The sequence below is a fragment of the Chrysochloris asiatica genome, unplaced genomic scaffold, assembly GCF_000296735.1.
Source record: "Chrysochloris asiatica unplaced genomic scaffold, ChrAsi1.0 scaffold00002, whole genome shotgun sequence".
NCBI lineage: Eukaryota > Metazoa > Chordata > Mammalia > Afrosoricida > Chrysochloridae > Chrysochloris > Chrysochloris asiatica.
Genome location: NW_006408520.1, coordinates 45930298 through 45953811, shown reverse-complemented (window position 1 = coordinate 45953811; position 23514 = coordinate 45930298). Strand labels below are relative to the sequence as shown.

The window sequence follows — 23514 nt, the reverse complement described above, 5'->3', positions numbered from 1 at the left end:
TAACAATTATTTTAGGAGCACCAGTGAGTAATACTATTTAACTTTGTTAATGATCAATCAGTTCTTTAGCTATAGCTAAAGCATATAAAAAATACTTACCCATTAAGCTCACTTAAAAGTAAAATACAGACCTATGTATTACTCTATGTTAAATTAAGAAGCAGTTATGATATTCCAAGATATCAGCACTGTATTCCAACATAATATTCACACAAAGTATAGCATTTGCATTATGTGGAACATTGACAAAAAGATACTGTTGCAGTTCATCAATTTGTCATTCTCATGTACTTACAGTGCAATGCTCCTTGAAGGAACACAATCAAGGATGATACACAGCACAGTCCTCCTCACCCCTACAGAGCTAGCTCTATACTGGCTGGATCAAACCTGCACTTCAACAGACAATGGCAAGACAGACTGTATTTGCATGTAGTCTAATATATTAATATGCAAAGAGCCAACAAATATGCAGAGAGTAAAACAATGGATTTCAACAAAATATCAGAACTTCAGCATGAGTGTTAAGAGTAATAAAATGATTTTAAGTACATAAAAAAAACTTAAGTTGATTCAATGACTGGACTTGAGCAATTACAAAACAAAGCTTTATCTATACTACAAAAAGAAAAAAAAGGCTAGAAAGTTTTCATATCCCAAATTTGTTTCAATGATGCAATGTAACTAATTTTTCAGACTATTTTTCTACCCTACATTTAGAGAGAAACACACTAATATTGTACACATTGAAAGAACTGCTTTACAAGAAAAACAAATCAAAACAAAAAACCAACTCTTCTTATTATACTACTCATATTCACTATCCGAAAACTGTTTAAAATTAGTTTTGCTGAAACAGTCTTGGAAATAACGTAATTATCAAATTAAGAATAGAAAAGGTTAACTGTTATAGCAGCAGTACAGGTCTGAAACAGTGGTCTTGTATAAAAGGAAATTTCACTGTTAATGCAATGGAAGTTTGCCAAAAGATCATTGTATACACATGCAGTTTTTAACCAAACTGAAGGGAAAAAAAATGAAGAGATCACAGGATTACTTGTGCTGAGACAGCCAAATACAATAAATGGAAAAGATCCTCCAATCTACTACTATACTGCAACGGGGAAAAAACATACCAGTGTTTAAAAACTCAATTAATATTCCATGGGGAAAGCTTATATATTTGTGTATATGTATCTTATCATTGCTAAGAAATTATGAATCCTTTAAATTACCCACATATCCAACTTACCGACACAGGAGGTTTCATATCATTTATTGTAAAGCACAAAACAGGCATTTTAAAAGTGAAAGTATACATTGAAAAAAGTACATTTATATCACAAAGCATCGACCACATAATAGTTGCAAATACATTTGCTGGAATGTGTACATCTACACTAAATACTAAAAACAAACCAATTTTCATTTCTACACAGAAATATTAACCTCCTATCAGTAGTGATAGATATTTTGTACATTTTCAAAAAAACAAATAAAAAAACAAAACAAAATAAAAAAACAACAAAAAAAAACACTATTTTTTTTTAAACCAAAAACAAAATTAAGATCTTCATCAAGTCGTCTGCATCCATATATTTAACAAAGGTTTTTTTCCCCCACACAATGAAGCAAATACTGTATTGTCCACTTCTTATTATTGGCCCTGTGCAGAAGAGATACATAAGAAATACACAAAAAGTTAAAGAAAATCCTTTAAATGGAGTTAACTCAGGAGTGAATCCTTTAAGAAAGAAAAACTGGTTAATATAAATGGTGGTGGCTTCTTGCATGATTTTCAAATCCCTGGGGGAAGAAAATTTATTTTTAAAATCAAAGGAATTGTAGAGATATTTAGCACTCAGATGCCAGAAAGCATTAAAAAAAAAAACCCAAAAAAAAACAAAAAACAACAAAACTAAAACCAAAAATCCCAAACAATACACCACAGCAATTTCACTTAAATGGTTATACTGTGTCAGGTAAAATTAAAAAGGCAAACATATTCCCAAACAGACAGAGCAAACATGCAAAAAACAAACCAACAAATTTATTATACCTGAGGTGCTGGAGGATGCTGTGGCATTCCCTGTGGACTTGTCTGGGCATAGTAGGCTGCTTGTTGTCTATAGTACTCAGCCCAGGCTGCACTATAATCTGGCTGACCACCTGGAGGGGCCCCAGTAGGAGCAGGAACTGCTTGACCTTTTGAGAAAGCAGAACAACTTTGTTGCTGTAACCACAATAAATTGCCCCAAAGAATCTCATTTCTAATAAAAACAATACCTTGCTTCTTGTAATATTCCTCCCAAGCCTTTGAATAATCTTGTGTCTGCCCTTGTTGACCTAAAAAAAACCCCCTAAATTTTAATATAAAATTATATCCACTGTAATTACAGGTTACAAAGACAAATGTACAGAGGGTCAGAATGTTCCGGTTCTATTATAAGTATTCATTAAGTATCAGAAAATGACCCTGTAATTAAAAAAAAAAACCAGAAAAACAGAATGTTCCTTATTTCCTCTTTTAGTGTACATGACTCTTATTTCTAGAACATCACTATTAATAAAATGAAACAAAACCACACAATCCACAGTTTAACTAAGAAAGGTCAGGATTTAGGCATTATCTTGATTCAGTATTTATAAACTATTAACGCACTAAATGTGCTCAGAAAGTGCTTTAAGTAAGTGTTCTATAAACCTCTAGATGGATATCTAGCTTAATGATAAACAGTAAAGGGAGTGGGGACAAACCTCATTATTTTCTTTTTGGACTTGTACTCAACTGGTTTACTACAAATTTTAAAATGCAAATTCTCAAAAGAGAAACAGGGAAAGAAACATTTCTGAAAAAACAAACAAAAATGGACACCTGGTGTGGCTCTATAAGATCAGCACTAGACTGTGAACTACAAGGTTGACAGTTCAAACCCACCAGCTGCTCCTTAGAGACCCTAAACAGGGTCGCTATGAATTTTAACAGACCCGATGGCACTTAGCAGCAACTTAAGAAGACCTGACGTAAGATTTTTATTTCCTATTCATTAGTAACCTATACACTATATATAGAAATAGGCAAGATATCGTTTTTCAAGATGATAAAAAATAAAGCGCAATTTTATTAAAACAACCTAATAAAGACATAAATAACAATTAATGAAGAGTTTCTAAGCAACAGAATCAATGAAGCACAAATTCAACAACTTTCTTGAATAGGGCTTTTTTCTAAAAAGGAAGACGTTTCTGAAAGAGACGTAACAACCACGTGCAATACAAAGCTCAAATAAGTTTTGAATTATATATAAGACATTTTGGTGGTAACCAAGAAAAATTAAATATGAATTGTATATGGATACTATGGTATAGTGATAGAAGATACAAAGATATAAATACGGCTAATAGCTATTATTTTTTCTAATTTTTTGAAGGTATAAAAAATTCTAAAGTAAAATATTAGTGAGAAGAGTGTGTGTTTTCACATTTATTTCTTTTATTTAAATACTCTTGTATCTTGTTTCCAATTCACTTGGCTCTAAGAAATAATACAAGTAGACAAAAACTACTAGAGCAGATGAATAAAAATTTAAGATTTTTGACTATTAACTTCAAAAATGCATGAAAAACACATACTTTAGGCAACAAACACTACACAGAAAGTTGGTATATTATTTAAAAAATTCTTTTCTCTTTTTCTCCATAATGCTTCAAAGTGGGAAGTGGGTTTAAGATTTGATCTTATGAGATACAATTTAAGCAAATCTGAAACAAGTCTAAATATTTAGAAAATTGCTCAACAGCAATAAAGTCACACACAAAAAATCTCTTATGAAGACTGCAAAATTGAAAACCTGATATGACTTGAGACCAAAACTTGGTTAAGGTAGTAATAATCTTGTTACTTCAGGTTTTAAAAAATAAACTAACATCATTATGAGAGGTACTTCACTCTAAGAGGCAAAGTATTATATGACAGAAAGAACATGGAGACACAATAAATAAATTCATCAGACTTAAAATGCGTCCTAAAACACTATTCAAACTCAAATATCTTGTGCAAAGAAAGACTAAGCTTAACATCCAACATTTGGTAACTGTCAGCATTTGATATTCAAATCTTGCAAATACCCAAAGAAAAATTCAACCCATTCTTCTGAGGGGCAAACCTAATCCATTTTGCACAGCTAAAGGAAGAGAAAGAATCCTTCCCATTGAATCCACTTGGTTCTGTTCTGGCTTCCTGTGCCCCATCCCTTTTAGGCATATCTTTAATCCCCATCCCCTTTCTTCCTCTCATTTAAAAAAGTTTTGATGTAATAGAGTTGACCATTTAATAAAGCATTACCTAGTGGCGTTGCAGGATAATTCACTGGACTGCAGTGTTGGCAAGAATTGCAAACTCAGCAGTTCAAATCCACCAGCAGTTCCTCAAAAACCCTATACAGGGTTGATACAAGTTGGAACTCACTCCATGGCACTTAATGTTTTTACAAACAGGTTTATAAAGTACAAAGTGTTACCTAGATTTCATTTCATTCCATTCAAGAGACAATTTGTCCTAGAATTGACTTGTAATATTTTATTACAGATTCTCACACTCATGTTACTTCTCTATACAACTTTCCCACAATTTCTCATTCTCCCCACCTTTCAGACCTAACATACAGAGCCCACTATATATCAGTGTTAAACAGTAAGAAGGCCCTTCCTCATGTTAAATGTCTTCCTAAGAGTCTACTCTCATTCTCCTCAAAACAACCACTCTTTGCAAGCCTATTTGTTCTGAGTTTTTCTCATTTACTACACAACTTCCCTTCATTCTAGCTTTAAAAATGGTCATCACCAGATTGCATTCTGTCTTTACAGGACTTAAAATTTATTCTTTAATCCCTAGCAGCTCATCTTTAAGATTTTGTCTTTATAGTCTGTTAATGGAATTTTCTATTTCATTGAAGAAAACACTAAATTAGGAGTCAGAAACTCTTCCTGACTAAAGAGTCATATCACAGCCTTTTCAAATAAGGGGACTGGATTGGAAAACTAAGATCTCTACTTCCTTGATATTTTATAACTCTTCTCAGTTTTAAACCGTAAGTTTCCTTATTGGTAGTTATCTCAAAAAGATCTAGCAGGAATACATGTACCTAAGAAGAAATTAGAGCAGTTAAGCAACAAATCTTTTACAAAAAGAATTCTTACAGGAAAAAACAACAACAACTCCATCTTAGCTATCATGATACCATAAAGATTTACCTAAATTAAAACAAACAGTTGCTGTCAACTTGACACAACTCAATAGTCACCTTATGTGTGACAGAACTGTGCTGAAGGGGTTTCCATAATGGCCTATTTTGGGAGAAGTAAAATTTTAGGTCTTTCTTCTGACATCCCTCTGTGTGGACTCAAACCTTCAACATTTCAGTTAGCAGTGAACTGTATGTTTCTACCAGCCAGGGATTAAATTACCTAACATTATTTCCTTTGAGATTTGCATAAGAAGGAATCATCTGACTGCTATACTTTACTCATAAAATTAACACTTGACCAATACACAGTATTTTACCACAGTAAAACAAACAACAGAAATGAGGTGTGACTCAATGGGCAAAGATGAGGCAGTCTGCTTCCAAAAAGATTTACAGCTCCAGAAACCCTAGAGTGCAGTCCTACTCTAACCTATAGGATTGCTATGTCAGAATCAACACAATGGCAATGAACTTGTTTCTCCATAGTAGGATTCAACAGTTTGGTATATTATTTTAATAATTAAAAGGATTAAGCACAGTTAACAATAAAATAGTCTCAACCACCCACTCCTTTAGAACAAGTCCAGTCCTAGTGTCGCGCAGCAGGATTAAACACTGGAAAACTAACCATTAAGGTCAGCATCAGCTGCTCCTCAGAAACCTAAGAGTTGTAACAGACTTGATAGCACTTAACACCAACTAGATAAAATTCAACTTGGGCTCATGGCTTTTAACCTCAACATACTCAACTCTTTAAACCAGTGATACTATTTCATTAAAATCAAGGTGAATTGATAATTAAGCTGCCTCGGTATAATTATTAAAAACATTCTCATTAATTTTCAAAAGTATATTGGTTTGGATAATACATTATGAGTGTAAAAATTTTTTTAAGTTTATTTTCATAGAATTTAGCTGTTGGAGGTTTTGTGGCCAGGCCACAAAAATGTAAATTTATGAATGTTACAGCCTCATGAATCACATTTAGCCTGACTTTCCTAGAAAGACATTCTACCACGGAATAAAATTTTCTTTCTTTAAATCAGAAATCAGCTGTGTAGACCACTACACTTTCCATCAGGTATATGTAACTAAAAACAACAAAATCCTTCTGGAAACTTTTTGTGGAAAATGAAAACCTGTTTGCAAAATAAAGAACACTGAAATTTACACCAAAAGTCAAAAGCAGACTGTATTATATAATAAAATTCTGTCATCTGTAGCTACTTTGGGAATACGGTGGGGCTCCATACAATAAGCATTCGACTGTTAACTACAAGGTCCATGGTTTGAGCCCACCATTTACTCTGATGGAGAAAGATGAGGCTTTCTGCCTCTGCCTCAGAAACCCTATAATCTATTTAAAGATTATCTGACTAACAACCGTACCCTCCATTAAAATTTAATAGCCAGTAGGATACAACTCATAGATGACATGTTGTTAGGTGCCATTGAGTCGGTACCAATTCATAAAGACCTTATGCATAGCAGAAAGAAACACTGCCCGACCTTGGGCCAACCTCACTACTGTTGCCATGCTTGAGTCCATCAATGCTGCCACTTGGCCAATCCATCTTGTTGGGGGTCCTCCTGTTTTTATCTGACCCTCCACCTTATCAAACATGATGATACTGTTCTCTAGCCACTAGTCCCTCCTGACAATATGTCTGAAGTATGAAAGACGAAGTGTGGCCATCTTGGCCTCCAAGGAACACTCTGGCTGCTTCTTCCAACATGGATCTATTGGCTCTTTTGGCAGACCATGGCACTTTCAATATTCTCCTCCAACACCATAACTCAAAAGCATCAATTCTTCTACAGTCTTCCTTATTCACTGTCCAGCTTTTGCATGCATATGAGGTTATTATAATTAATTGCATTCTTAGCACTTATCACTATGTTTTGCATAATGTTAAGTGCCAGTGACTCGATTCTGACTCACCACGACCCTGTAGTGTCTCCAAGGCTTTACATCTTCGAGAGAGCAGAAAGCCTCATCTTTTTCCCTTGGAGCAGCTGGTGGGCTTGAACTGCAGACCTTGAGGTTCATAGCCCAGTGCTTATCATTTGGAGACATCATGTTACCCATATTAAGCATAGTTGTTGTTGTTGTTAAGTGCCGTCGAGTCGATGCCGACCCATAGCGACACTGTATAGGGTTTCCAAGGAGCAGCTGGTGAGCTTGAACCACCGACCTGCAGTTCAAACGGCTTTACAGTCTGGCCCATTAACCCACAATGCCACACCAGTACTCCATTAAGTATAGTACTATATGGTATATAGGTAATGAATTAAGATGGCTTTCCCAAGTGATATATGTATATGAAAAATATTATACATATATCACTTGGGAAAGCCATCTTAATTCATTACCTATATAGCATATAGTACAAACATCATCTAAGTCATTCATTTCTTGTCACTATAAGTAAGTCACTTCTTACCTGCTTTATTTTATAGCAAAAATAATGGTATCATCACACACCACTAATTTCTGCTTGTGCTTTAGAATTTAACTCTGACGTCATTTAGTATATTAATACATTAACTATCTTTGACAAAAGTGTAGGTAAAGTTCAAAGGTCATATTATCAGTGGGAAAATGTCTACGTTCAATAACTGGTTGACTCATTCAATTAGAAATAAAAAGATTTCCTTGTTAGATAACTGTAAACTTAGTTCTTTTTATTAGCATAGATTATTTGTAATGACTTTGATATGTCTCAAAGTTCAGTGAATTTAGAATATATTCTTGCTCAATTATTTTCACCTTAAGATTAAAAAAGTTAATTAGGAAATATTAAATCTTCAGCCTTTTAATGTGTTATTTATGAAATGTTCCAATTTAATTACGTGTACAAAAATGAAATGTAGAACATACCCATTTTCTTGTAGTATTCTTCCCAAGCCTTGGTATAATCAACCTGTCCAGCTGGAGCTGGATTTTGCTGATCTCCTTGTTCAAGGGGAAAAAAAAAAAAGAAAACCAAAATTAAACTGTTGAAAGGCAATTTGGCTCCTTTCCTTCAATTCCTGGAGTGAAGGACTTGGTAGTGGTTCCTATGCTATGGGGCAATAAGGGTACTGTGTGGTAGTAGCATCTCTGCTGGTAGGGCCAAAGACAGGTTGCTAAGGACACATTCATTTTTCTTCAGATTCAGCTTAAACTTGCATAGCTTCCAGACTCACAGCAACATACAAGCCACCACACTATGACAAAATGTCAGACAAATATATACACACATAAACGTTTAGTTCTGTATGTGTACACTTGTTAAAACCATATGTTCATATCAGTACTTGTCTGTAATTTCACTCATATGCTTCAGGACTCTTTCTAGCTGTTTCCCTTTTCTGTGTTTTAAATAAACTGCTTGGGAAAATATATATACTAAAGATACCAAGGGCCTCACCATTTAAAACACAGAAAAGGAAAAGGCTAGAAAAAGTTCCTCAAGTGTATGAGTGAAATTACAGGTACTCATATGAACATACTGTTTGAACAAATATATTTTCACACACACAGTCATATACAGAACTATATCAGGGCTGCCAACCAAAGAGGCCACCACTTGTTTGACATTTTGTCATACTGTGGTGGCTTGTGTGTTGCTATGAGTCTAGAAGCTATGCTATCAGTATTTTAGAAATCAGCAGGGACAGGGTCACTCATGGTGAAGGAAGGGGCTTTATAGGCAAATTCAGGCTAAAACAGAAGAAAATTAAAACAAGTCCACAAGAGTCAAAACATGACCTTGAGTATATCCAACCTAAATTTAGAGACCATCTCCAAAACAGATCTGATGTATTAAATCTAATGATAAAAGACCAGAAGAGTTGTGAAATAACAAAGAACATCATACCTGAAGCAAAAGGTCACTAAAAAACAGAAAAGAGAAAAAAGATCAAAGTGGATGTCAGAAGGGACTCTGAAACTTGCACTTGAATCTAGAGAAGCTGAACAGAAAGTTTCAAAAGGCAGTTTGAGAAGACATGGTAGTGGTTATGCGCTGTAGAATCGGTTTCAACTCATAGTGGCCCTGACCCTGTACAGGGTTTCTGAGGCTGTAAATCTTTACAGGAGCAGAAAGCCTCATTGTTTTCCTATGGAACAGCTGGTAGTTTTGAACTGCTGACCTTGTGGTTCACAGCCCAATTCGTAACCACAATGCTACCAGAACTGAAATATGTAACACCAATGTTCATCAAAGCAATATTCTTAATAACAAAAAGACGGAGACAGTCTGAGTGCCTATTAATGGAAAAATGGATAAACTTTGGTACATACACACAAGGGAATACTGTGCTACCTTGCAGAGTAACAAAACTACAAAACAGCTCATAACATGGATGAACCCTAAGGACATTATGCCAAGTGAAGTCAGTCAATCAAAAAGGACAAATATTGCATAAGACCATATTGTAAAAGCTTAAGAAAAAATTTCCATACAAATGAAAAATTCTTTGATCCTTACAGGGGTGTGAGGCAGGAGACAGTAATTCACAAGTTAGGGGGTAGACATGATAGCTTGGGTGACAGGGAGGGCAATATACAAGGAGGAGGAGAGTGATAGATGAACAATGATGATAGGGGAACTTACAAGGCATGACTGGGCTAAATGAGATAGAGGTAAACAGCTATGTGTGTACAAACTCGTAACAATCCTGTTCTGTGATACAGACATCAAGACATCGTCTGAATGGGTAAATTGTGGGTATTGGTTTCCCCTGCCTACTACTGTGAAATAGCTCTGGTAGCGCAGTTGGGCTGCTAATCACAAAATCAACAGTTTGAAATTACCAGCTGTTATTTTGTGGGAGAAAGATATAAAACTTCGGAAACCCTGTACAGGTTGAACCAACTCCATGGCACACAACCACCACCACCAACCACTACTGTAAAATACAAATTAGTGATAGAAATATAAGGAATTACTGAACGCTTATAAACCCGCCTGTAACCTATAATTGATTGGATTAGCTTAAAATAAATAAAAAATAAATAAATAAATAAATAAAAGGGGGGGGGGATTACAATTTTCCCAGAGAAATAGGCTTCTTTTTATTAAGCTTTTGTGGAGTAGGCGGCCTTAAGTAGAATCCTGAGCCCCACCCAAAACCCTCTGAAGTGGGACAGTCCCACTTTAAGAGACATGCAGATCAACCCTGAGCAGCTAGAACAGAAGATATTTCCTGAAAGAAAGACCAGTAGGAAAAAAGCAGACTGGTTGTCAAGACTATCAAGCAAGATGTTTGCCTTGGAGCCATTGAGTCAAGTCTATATTGAGTGGAAGTAGGGGAAATGTAGCAATGATGACCTGGGTTAAGTATGGCCATGTTCCACTAACACTCATTGAACTTGAAATGAGAGTGAGAAGAGGAAAGGCTGGCTGGTCTGAAATTTAAAGAAACATGTGAACTCCTGAGCCTATAGACACTGATCTAGCTAGCCGTGGGGGTCTAGAGTTGAGAGTGAAGCAGCTAGCTGGTCTGAAGTGGGGGCAGGTTGTGTGAGACCTCCCAAACATGCAGATAGTATACATTTGACCTAGCTTGGATGACTAGCTGACCAGAACTCAACCAGATGAAGATGAGTAAGTTTGATACAGGGAGCAAGTGTAAACTACTACAATTTGATGAACAGGATCTTTGCTTATGGATATAGTTGTTAAAAATTCTAACTGAAATGGAAGCATTCTTCATAATAAGGTTCAAGCCTGTTTTCTCAGTATACCAGGTTGATAGGGATGGGCAACTTAGACATTGGCTATGAAAAATGGTGTGGCACTGAGAGACAAAGCACTGGTCCCCAAGGTTGGTTGAAACCTCAAGATTGGCTGTTCAAACTCACCAAGCTGCTCCTTGGAAACCCTATACAGGGTTGCTATAAGTTGGAACTGACTTGAAGGCACTAACAACAATAAAGGAATGAATTGGCTGGCTTACAAGCTTTCGTGAGTATGCCTAGTTTCAGAATGAGGCGGGCAAGGTAGAATGCCCACTGAATAGTTTTACTCTTTTCCAGATGGATCTGATGAAACAGGATGGGGGATAATGGTGATAGAATTTTATGATTCAATTATGCGTAGTTGTTATCAAGACTAATTGCAATCCTCAACAACTGTAAATGAGTAAGATGTGTAAGTAAAGAGGCGGAATTAGTTAATCTTTCATTTGAAGAACAGAGGACCCTAGGACCATCAAGAGGGAAGAGCATGAATGGAGTGTGAGATCTTAACTAGAAAGCGGGGACAGCAGAGATAGTGACAGAGGTGATGACACAGAAAGATAGAACAGCTGAGAACTCTAGGCCCATGGACTGCAAAAGGCTGTGTGCCTGTGGTCCGGAGGCTGGCTTGCAAAATGTGCCCTCTGGACATTTAAATGAATACATATTTTTCACTTTGTATGTGTACATTAAAAAAAAAAGGGGGAGAGGGAATAGAGGTAAATACTTTTAACTGTTAATACATGGAGGGTACTGCAATCATTGAAATGAAATATGATTTAAACTGATATTCTGCCTTGTAAACCTTCACTCAAATCACAATAAAAACTTAAAAATATAAAAAACAAGGGTGCACAAACTCTTATGTAGTTAGAAAACCAAAAGGGAGTAACAAGCCAGCATTCCTTACACTGAGAAGAACTAAGGAAACAATTCAAACACTGGGTTGCAATGTTGACTCTATGGGTAAAATACTGAATATCGTATGAAGTATCAAAAGAAGATGGAAGGAATGCACAAAAATAATTCAAGTCTCAACTTGCCATACTGAAGGACACTATGGGCAAAGTATTGAATAATTAAGAAAGCATTAAAAGAAGACAGGAATAAACAGTTACTGTACCAAAAAGAATTGGTGGATAATCAACCATTTCAAGAGGTACCATATGGTTAAGGACTGATGGTACTGAAGGAAGAAGTTCAAGTGCACTCAAGGCATTGGCAAAAAACATGGCTCTAGGAATTAATGGCCTACAAATGGAAAGGTTTCAACAAATTGAGGTAGTGCTGGTGGTGCTCACTGGTCTATGCTAAGGAAGTTGGAAGGTAATTAAGAAGCTAACAAATTGGAAAAGATCCATATTGGTGCCCATTCACAACAAATTTTTACTTAAGGTAAAACAAAAACAGGTATAGCAATTCATCAACAGGGAACTACAAGAAATTCAAGCCGATTTCAGAAGAGTATATGACACAAGGGATATTGCTGATATCAGATGGATTATGACTGAAAGCAGAGAATACCAGTAGTGTTTACTTATGCTCTACTGACTATGCAATTGCATTTTGTCTATGTGGTTCATAAAAAACTATGGATAACAAAGAGGAAAAATGGGCAAACCAGAACACTTTCTCGTGCTCATGAAGAACTTGTGTATAAACCAAGAGGTAGTCATTGTAACAGAACAAGGGGATCCTGAAATGCTTTAAATGGTTTAAAATAAGGAAAGGTGTGTTCCAGGGTTGCACCCTTTCATTACACGTATTCAATCTGTATGTAAGCAAATAATTTGAGAAACTGGCATCAAGAACCCAGTTAGACTCATAAACAACTTTTGATATGCAGATGATACAACTTTGCTTTCTGGTAGTAAAGAGGACTTCAATATTTAACAGCAAAGATCAAAGAGTACACTATGGACTGCACCTCAATGAAAAAAAAAAAAAAAAAAGATTTAAGTTGTCAAGATTTCATTTTGCTTAGATTCTAAATCAACACTCATGGAAGCAGCAGTGAAGAAAACAGAAGACATACTATACTGCATTTGGCAAATCTGCTGCAAAACACCTTTTTAAAGTGTTAAGAGCAAAGATGTCCATTTAAGAACTAAGGTGAATCTGACCCAAGCCAGAGTATTTTTAAAAGCCTCATATGCATGTGAAAGTTGGACAATGAGTAAAGACTGTAGAAGGATTGATGCATCGGCTGGTGAAGAAATTTCAAAGTACCACAGATTGCTAGAAGAATAAACAAATCTATCCTGGAAGAAGTACAATCAGAATTCTCCTTAGAAGCAAGGAAAGCAATACTTCGTCTCTTGTACTTTTGTCTGGAAGGACCAGTTCCTGAAAAAGGACATCAGACTTGGTAAAGTGTAAGGTTAGAGAAAAAGAGGAAAATTCTCTAACAAGACAGACTAATATAGTGGCAGTAACAAAGGCCTCAAACTAACAACTGTAAGGATGGTGCAGGATTAGGCAGTGTTTTCTTCTGTTGGGAACAGGGTAGCTATGAGTCAGAAATGACTGGACAGCATCTAACAACCAAGGAAGCCTGGTGGTGATGTGGCTAAGTACTAGGCTATTACATGCCAAGCCTAGCGATTTAAATCCACTAGGTGTGACACTGTAAGATCAGCAATGGACTGCGAATCACATGCCAGCAGTCCAAACCTACTATCTGCTCCTTGGAAACCCTATACTGGGTTGCTAATGAGTTAGAATTAACTTCACAGCACTTAAAATACAACAACCTGCTCCATGGGAGAAAGATGAGGCTGTCCGTTCCCATGAACATTAGTTTCGGAAACCCTAACTATGGTCACAATGAGTTGCAATAGACTCGATGGCAGTGGGAGCCAATAAATTGGCTGTTCAAGCCAACCAAGCACTGTATGAGACAGATGTGGTAGTCACACTATGCAAAGATTCACAACCTTGGAAATTGCATGGGACAATTCTAGCGTCCTATAGGGTCACTGAGTTGAACTCAATAGCAGTGCCTTGATTTACTCAGGGATCCACTTACTATTTACGTGTATTTCCTAGCTCTGTTATAAGGGACTAGAAGCAATCCTATCTCTGTAGCAATGAGTACACTAAGCACACTGAGTATTTTTCTAAACATTGTTGTTACATGCCATTGAGTTAGTTTCTACTCATATCAGCCCTGTACAGGGTTTTCGAGGAGCAGCTGGTGGGTTTGAATTGCTGACCTTGTGGTTTGCAGTCCAGTGCTTATCCTACAGAGCCACATCAGGACCCACGTATCTTCTACTAAAAGAAATCAGGTCTCTTTATAGAGATTGTAGGGTTGGAGTCCAGAAAGAGAGTGCCTAAAGGATGGCAGAGCATGTCCAAAAAAATAGGAGCCACACCTTAGAGACACACCTGAATAAATGAATTATCGTATTTAATCTACAAAATAATAAACAAAAATAATTAGGAAATATGCTATTGAATGAAAAGGAACCCATTCAGTTATAAATAAATGGGGCGGGAAAAAGGAAACTCTTCCTTAAAAGTATAATGCCAACTAATAAATGTAGAATGATGGAAACAGAAAAATGCTATCATTGTGGTTAAATCAGGCAGGAGTTATTAATAGAGGCTAAGGCTAATGGGATAGTGGCATTTTTCAGGATTAGGAGATTCCCACAAGTGATCAAGGTTACCATCTGTAAGATAGAAGGTGGTCAACAATATGACCCCAACGTGGTAGAAAAGCACAAAATCATTTCTAAGGTATCCTGTCAAGTAAGCATGACACATTTTGTCATAAGAAAAAATTCTGCCAGTTATCTGATTAAATGAAAGGCTTGCATTCTTTAGAACACATAAGAAAAAACTGAGCAACTATTCCTGATTTCTCAGCCTGAAAAGATCTGTTCTCAATGACAAGACAGAAGTGAAAACTTGTTGGGACAACTGGTCACAAGTGAAAAGGGACTTTTAATTGGGAGTAGTAATGACATATCAATGTTGATCAGTAATTTTGAGGCCTGTGTGATAGCGATGCGATGCTTTTTTTTTTTTTTTTTTTTCGAAACACATGGAGTATTAATGGTGTTGAGCATCATGTCTATAGCTTGGTCTTAAAACGGTTCTAAAAAATACTAATGATAGTTGATGATAATGATAAAGACGACGATGGAGTAAATGAAGATAAAACATTAACTCCTGGGCTATCAGGGAATTTCTTACCTTTTTTTACAAAGTTTGAAATTATTTCAAAACAACTTTACAGAAGGAAATTGCATACTAAAGTTATCACATAAGAATGTTTGAAATTTTAGGAATTATGTAGTAATGCACCTCATTTAATAATTTTAGATACAATGTTTGCCTCTCGTGTACAAAGTTAAGTTCTTTCATTACCACGCTTACCTTGTCCATTAGTTTGGGTTGTAGTTGGTGCACCTGTAGGAGCTGCAGGTGGTGGTTGTGCTTGCTGCTGATAGTAGTGAGCATAATATGCAGCCCAGGCTGCTGAATTTGGATCTGTTCCTGCTTTAGCTAGAATAAATACAATGTCAAAAGTTTGCATTTGAAGTCCATAGTCAAACAAACAAAAATCAGTCCTTTGGCAACTATACAGAACCAAAAATGAACTATACACAAAAACCCAGAGTAAATGGAAATCTTTGAATTCTTTCTATTTGCTATCACCATTTTCTTTCTCAGAGACTAAGTGACTTCCCTGGTAAAACGAGTAGTATAGTTAGCAGAGCTGAATCCTGAATAATAATCTTTCGTCTACAAATTGCATGCTATGTCTCAAATAGTTTCTAAATTCATTTTGCTGTTATGTGGCAGCTGACTGAAGGAAAAGTTTCCCAGGTTTTAACTCATACAAGAAAAACACAAACTATTATTCTATGAAATTTGTTCTGTCTTGTTTTCAATGAAGAAACATATAAATCTGGGAAAAAGAAACAAGCTACTAAAATGGTTAAGTTTCTGTGTCAACTTGACTGGGCCAAGATTTCCAAAGGTATAGCAGTTAAGCAGTTAACTCTACAATGAGTGGCTATTTGCAGCCAATCAAAGAGATGCTTCCTTAGGAGTATGACCTGCTCCCAATATAATGGACACACAGGAAAAGGCTTTCTTTTCTACTGGGCCCTGCAGAAGACTCTGTAATTGAAAACAATAAACTTTTCTTTATGTATGTATTTCACAGGTTTTGCTTCTCTAGAAAACTCAGCCTAAGACAGCTACATAGCATCACAGTGTCTTAAATATAAACTCAAAGTCACTGCCCTATTTGAAATTCAAGCACAGCGTTATCATTCATTATCCCATTAACCTGAACTCTGTGAGTAATCCTTTCCATTCCAACCTCATGTTTCTTTATGTCTCTATTTCTTTAACATTCTTAATCTCTGGCTTAAGCAAGTATCTTACACTTTTCAGAAGCCATCATGTTTTCTCCTGTCCTGTGGCCATGTTATTATACTTCCAATGAACTTAGAGAACCCTCAACTCATCGCTCACAAATCAACTGATGCAGGAAAACTCTGAGACATACTAGCAAACTCCTTATTAATTTTGACCTTGGTAACATAAGTATCATACATTACTACTTTTTTTTTAAGTGCCATCGAGTTAATTCCAATTCATAGTGACACTGAATAAGGTTTCTGAGAAGCAGCTGGTGAGCCTAAACCAGCTTCAACTGCCAACCTTGCAGTTCAAATGGACCTTGTAGTCCAGTGCATTAACCCACAGTGCGACACCAGAATTCCACAGATAAATCTTTTATTAGTTTGTGTTCCCAAAAGAACGCACTTTACTGAGCCAGAGTTGGTACGTGATCTGTGTGTGTAGCCTTCATCCCAAATGGGAGCAAGTTTTAGCTGTCTAATAAAGGTTATTGAAGCCTAAATGCCACCCTCTAGATCTTTCAACTGATCAATGTTGGATACTTCATGTCTTAATACTGTCACAATCCACATAGTATTAGATAAATACAAATATTTCATATGACACTGTGATAGAGCAACTAAGATTTAAAAACCAATACCTTTTATTATCGATTTATAAAAACCACACTATATATTTGTTATGTGCCATGGAGTCGATTCCGACTCATAGCAATCCTATAGTGTAGTGGTTACACTATATATATATATCTATATGACTAATGTATATGAAAAACTTACTCATAACTGTATAACTTAATACTCATTTATCATTATGTTATAAAGAAAATAAGTTCAGAGGGATTAAAACACTTCATCAACATACCCTATTTATAAATTGTAAGGACTAGGACCTCTGCAGGTCTGTTTGCCTCTGAAGTCTGAAGTCTAATCTTGACAGAAAACTGAGGCTTGAGACTTTCCTAGGTTACACATTAGTGAGTGGAAGAGCTAAGATTTGAATAAAAATATTTTGATTCTAAATCTAAGAGTACCATCAAAGTAGAAATCTTATTTGTCAGTTTTATCCACCTGTGCCAAAGATCAAGCTAAATGATGCACACTTTGTAGAGTCAACACTGAAAAGTAAGAGTGGTAGGCAAACAATATGTATTATGTGTGAATGGAACAAATTGTTTACCTGGATCAGGAGGAGCCTGTTGCTGCCAATGTGGATATGCATTTCCCCACCCCTGAGGGGCATATGGGGCTGGAGGGCCACTGAAAAGATAAAAAGGAATATGAAAATATACCAAAAGCTAGAATATTTTAAGGAAAAGCCATGAACTAAGCCCCTAATACTTACTGAGGAGCTGGGCCAGGTGGTCCTGGATTATAAGGAGCAGGATTGTATGGCCCCATTGGAGTTCCAGGACCTGGAGGCCCAGGTGGCCCATGAGGGCCTGGGACACCATGTGGTCCATGGGGTACAGGTGGTCCTAAAGGATTTACTGGGCCCTGCAAAAAGAAAAGATGAAAATCAGATAAACTATACTGATTAAACAACCCAACTACCAGCATTTCTATGCTCTTATATAAGCTCATTCTTCATTTATTACCATGGTTAGGTTCTGAAGGCCACTGTGCAAAAATGGAAAAAGATCTGATCAGACCAGACCAAAAAAATGGGGAGAATGACTACAGCATTGTACCAACTGCATCATTACATAACTAACAAATGACGTACACAACTGCTAAAGCAAGTAGTTTAGAGTTCCCTCTTTGACAATTTATATGCTATAACTCTGCCATTTTAATGAAGTGTGTAAAACTCATTAAAATCAATAGCATTAAGCAAAGAAATGAAATGTTTTCTTTCAGTCTATTCTTTTCCTTTTTATAATTCTTATTTTTACTATTTATTCACCATCTAAACCACAGAAGCCTATCAAATATCGTCTGCATCAGCATTTCCCTCTATGCACATACTACCCTAACACTAATGAGATAACCACCTTAATATTCCCCAAATTTACAAACTACTGAACACTAATTTAAGTAGCTGTTAACAAGTTAATGCCCTATTCACAACCTTTGCATTTGTCACTAGAACCCCATTCAGACTCCAATAAACCCTTCATTGGAGTACTAATGTGGTGCTGTGGGTTAATGCACTGGACTACAAAGTCAGTTGGAACCTCAAAGTCAGCGGTTCAAGCTTACCAGCCGCTCCTTGGAAACCCTATACCGGGTTGCTATGGGTTAGAACTTAACAAGAAGTCCTTAATTACGGAGCTTTGAAGCATGGTTATAAATTGAGCTGCTAATCTAACAATCAGCAGTCCAAAACTTCAAGTTTTTCGGTAGGAAAGATGAGCCTTTCTGCTCCTGCAAAGATTTACAGCCTCAGAAACCCTGTACAAAGTTGCTATGAGTTGGAACTGACTCCACGGCATACACTCACCACCACCACCAAACAATTATATTAACTGTTTCTTTCAACTATGTCCTACAGTCCTGCATGAACTGTAAGGTATCATGTTTGCAGGCACATCTACCCACATCAAACAATCCTTACTATAAACCAAATATAAGGTTCTGAACACCGGTGAGTGGATATTTAATTGGGTTTTATACTTCTATATTTGGAAATCCCTCCTTTTGGGTATGTATCTGCTATGTTACAAAGTCATAATTTCAGACAAGAAATTGAACATTTTGTGGAAGTCTTTAACCAACATTTTCTATACTATAAATTAGAAATTAAAAGCATACTCACACCAATCTTTTCTTCTATGAGCTGTCGAGCATAATCTATTTGTTGTGGAGTGCCACGAATTGTAAATAACTTCATATTAGGATCTGCATTTGGTGGAGGATTTCTCTGAAGTTCTATTCTTGCTCCAGACTGTTGACTTATGCTTTTTATAGTTTCACCTCCTAAAATCAAAACACAGTCATTTCTCTAAAAACCTATGAGGAGATCTTGAAAAGAAACTGGTCTTAATTACACAGGTCATTAAAATAAATTGTATGAAGCACTTAATGGTTCTCTTGAAATTCTAACTTTGAAATCAATAGCTCATACTGAAAAGGCTCAAATAAATTGCTCTTATAAGCAATGTAAACAGAAGCTAACATTAAGTCAAAAATATTTAAAGACATGCAAGCCAGAAAAAAGTAACCTGAAATCAAATCCACTCCAAACTACTTTATAGGTTAAAATGTTTCTTATGAAAGTCTTAGTCCCACTGCTGTATTAGCTAAATGCCTTACTTTTGATTTTGTTATTACGTGCCATTGAGTCTGTTCTGACTCACAGTGACCATGTTGCTGAGAAGTGGCTAGTCGGCTTGAGGTGCTGCCCTTGCAGGTTAGCAGTACAGTGCTTACCCTATAGTTTCACACTAAGACTCCACTTTTTACTTTAGTACATAAAAATCATTCATTAATATTTTAGTTGCTATATATCAAATACTGCCAAAGAAAAATCAACACCATTTGTTTACAAAAGCAACAGAAACAGAACAATCAAGTGCTGAAAATTTAATCACACATTAAAACACGGAGTATAAAATACTTTGCCTTTTCCTATAATCAATCCAGTTTTTCCAGTTGGTACAATGAAATTAAACTCTTGTAGTCCACCAGGTGGTCCCATGTTCCAATTGCCTTGACCTCGGCCTCTTCCTCGACCACCAGGTCCAGGCCCACCAGGATTACCCGCCTAAGGGAGGAAAGACAAGCGGCAAGGTCAGTATAGAAATACACCCTTCTTTCCGTAACGAAACTACATGTGTTTCCCCAACTTTCATATATTCAACCTTGAAATTTACAGAAGTTCAGAGATGGCCTGGCCTATACAATTAACTATTTTTGTTAAGCACCATTAGTTTTTTTTTTTTTTTGCTTAAAAACAAACAAACAACATACACAGTAAGTCCTAATTATAACTATAACCACACTTCATTATTTGTTTCTATAGGCCTCAAACTTGCGGTGGCCTTAGTTGGACACAATGATTCAGGGTCTTTCACATAACTGTGGACAGATAGTAATTAATACTTGAACAGCGGTCTAGTGATTCTTTTCATACTGAGTACAGAAAGGAACTTATGTAGCCTTCTTCCTGTCCAAGATATCTACCTTAAACCAACACAAACTTTATACTGTAGTTGTTAAGTGCCGTCAAGATGGTTCTGACTTACAGCAACCCTGTAGCGGGTTTCCAAGGAGTGGCTGATGAATTTGAACTGCTGCCCTTGTGGTTCAAACTGACCTTACGGTCTAGTACATTATCCTGCAGCACTACACTAATACAGCATCATCAAGTAAATTCTAAATATAAGGGAGGATATTCAGATTCGTTGAGTATTTTCTAAACGAGAGCAAAACAATGAAAACATTAAATTCTTTCACACCTGAACACTTCGAAGGAGGTCTGTAATAATTTCTGCAGCATGCTGACATCGGTCTGGAGGTCCTGTTATTTGTGCTATTCTGTCAGGTGTTGTTCCATCATCTTAAAAAATTATTTCATTAGTTAAATATGTGGCTCTCAAAAGTAATCGCTAAAAAAATAAAAAAATTCCAACCCCCCCAAATAGTAATTTCTACCAACACTTGCACTCACCTGGTTTAAACTGAATCCGAACACCAGCATCATTTTGTATTTTTTTTATCATCTCTCCATTCCTTCCTATTACAATGCCAACAGCAAATCTTGGAATGGGAACCTTAAGCAAAGAAGACTAAGTATTAAGAAATACTTCCTGCACATCAATCTGTATCAAATCAGAAAAGTATATATATTTTGGTGCTAGGTTTAATCAAATAGGACAATATAAAAAATGCACACTCTGTATTCTATGGTAGAAAATTTAAAAATGTACAAAATGTTTAACATAAAACAGGAAGGACACTGCTATTATGTTTATGAATTAGCATAAAACTATTTCTGAATAGGCATTTTTACTTACGTCAATCCCTTCATTTCCTCCTATTCTTGACCCATACTCATTTCGAACTTCTCTGAAACCACCTTGATCACGAATTAACTCTAACACCATTTCCTTGGCTTGCTGAAGTAGAGAAGGTTAGCAAATTTAGAAAGCATGTCTCCAAACATTTTAATTATTCATGTATCGCTTGCCCATTCTGCCTCCCAATCCCCTTTTATAAAATATAAAGTTAAGTTTACTTGAACTTTGTATGGGTCCCCGGTAATTCTGAGAGGCTTGTCAGCACCGGTGTTCTGAGGCCCATCTTGAATCATAACCATTTTAACTCCAGCCCGCTCCTGTTACAATGACAGACACCACATACATTAACAAACGAGAAGTCTGTCATCAAAACAGACTAAAAACAATGAACATATAAACATAGCAATACCTGAAGTTGTTTAATAGTTTCACCTCCCTTCCCAATAACTAATCCAGCCTTGCTAGCTGGAATCATGATCTCTTGAACTGCATTTCCTGGTCCATCACCATGATGGAATCCAGGGGCTGGTCTTCCTTTCTCAACAATCTGGTCCAGTAACCGTTTTGCTGATCTAAAAACAATAAGTTAATATTTAAGTACTGAGTTGCAACACACCAAAATATACTATCAGGTTCACCTTCCAACTCAATTCAGGCTTAAATTAAAAATTTACCAATGCTTTTTATGCAGTGGAATTAAATGAAGTCACTTTAGGATTGAATTTTGTGGCATTTTCATGTTGAGGCAGAAAGCAAAACAAACAAGATAGACTGTGGGCACAGTGACATAACTGTCCTGAGGCCATCTGTAACTTTAACAAAAGTTAATTTCAATGAAATGTTGTTGCTGTTAAGTGCCAGCATACTGGTTCTGACCCATAGCAACCCTGTATAGGGTTTCCTAGGAGCGACGGGTGAGAGTTAGTTAACTGTTGACCTTGCAATTCAAACTGACCTTGCAGTCCAGTGCTTTAACCCACAGCACACCACACCAGTTTTCAATGAAATAGTGTGGATAAAAGCTTGATTAGTATGAGTATGGACTCCTCGTACGGCATTGTAGAATCAGCACGGGATTGTGTACCACAAGGTCTGCAGTTCAAACACAATAGCTGCTTCTTGGTAAACGAAAAGTATGAATACAAAAAAAAAAAAAAGGGGGGGCCCCCAACAATATGGGAAGTTAGCCATCATTTTAAAGAAGTCTTACTGTGAAAGTAGAAAAATAGGGAAGAAAAATGCTGTTGTTGTTGTTGTGTACCATGGAGTCGGTTCCAACTCATAGCAACCCTGTACAGGGTGGGTTTCCAAGGCTGAAAATCTTTATGGGAGCAGAAAGCCTCATCTTTCTCCCGTGGAACAGCTGGTAGTTTCGAACTGTGGACCTTAAGGTTCGCAGCCCGATTCGTAACCACTACGCTACCAGAGCTGTAGGTTGATAGAAATGATCTAATACAGATGAGAAAGGAAATTATGCAGAAGGTACAATTGGCAAGAACACTGTCCATCAGTATAAAAGAGGAGCAGTCTTTGTTTTTGTTTGTTGTTAAGTGCTAACTCACAGCAACCCTGTATAGTGTTTCCAAAGAGTGGCTACTGGGTTTGAACCTCAAACCTTGTGGTTTAGTAGTCTGATGCTTATCCTACAAAACTATACCAGGAGTCCTAATGCACATGAAAACAAAGGAGGGCAATAATGTAAGTACTATATACAAAAAGCGCAAACTGACAGGGGAAGGTAGAAACGTTTCAGAGTTTTTTCTACATTTTCAATGACATAGGTTAAAGTTGGTAAGAAGGGAAGATATGACTTGAAGGAGGGAGACAGAATATCAATAAGTCTTGAAAAAGTAAAAATGCAAATATGCAAAGGGGATTCAAGAGGTTTGTGAAATAATTCCATTATCCATTTATTTCAGGAACTTTTTGAAGATCCATCATATTCAAAGTTAATAGGAGTTTTAGGGTAATAGTTGACATGATTATGTATTCTTCAGGTCACACTCAACGTCTAAGTACAGATTAAAGTAGATAAATGTTAAGTTTTAATTATGTTCTATGGTAGAGGAGGAACCCTAAACTGATAAACGCATGGGCATAAACTTCAAGAGTTGGGAAAAGTTTTAAGAAAGGGGAAGTAAGAGCAAAGAAAGTTCAAAGAACACTCTTATTATAACATTTTAAGTACTTTTTGA

General features: G+C 36.4%; 1 protein-coding gene across 3 annotated transcripts in view; it reads right to left on the bottom strand.

The window, feature by feature from the left end:
* Nucleotides 1-737: 737 nt before the first annotated feature.
* FUBP1 (far upstream element (FUSE) binding protein 1) overlaps nt 738-23514 on the bottom strand; it is a 37277-nt gene continuing 14500 nt past the window's right edge. The window contains exons 8-20 of one of the 3 annotated variants that reach the window (XM_006831019.1): nt 21729-21891; nt 21538-21636; nt 21317-21418; nt 20971-21073; nt 20759-20859; nt 19923-20064; nt 19117-19277; nt 17704-17855; nt 17539-17618; nt 15361-15489; nt 8128-8202; nt 2060-2205; nt 738-1666 (exon numbers count right to left, since the gene is read on the bottom strand). In XM_006831019.1, the coding sequence (XP_006831082.1) occupies nt 1658-1666; nt 2060-2205; nt 8128-8202; nt 15361-15489; nt 17539-17618; nt 17704-17855; nt 19117-19277; nt 19923-20064; nt 20759-20859; nt 20971-21073; nt 21317-21418; nt 21538-21636; nt 21729-21891 (1462 nt within the window). In that variant the 3' untranslated portion in view covers nt 738-1657. Of the gene's footprint in view, nt 1667-1764; nt 1807-2059; nt 2206-8127; nt 8203-15360; nt 15490-17538; nt 17619-17703; nt 17856-19116; nt 19278-19922; nt 20065-20758; nt 20860-20970; nt 21074-21316; nt 21419-21537; nt 21637-21728; nt 21892-23514 lie in introns of those variants that run through there. The other 2 variants (XM_006831017.1, XM_006831018.1) reach the window with 2 other exon arrangements.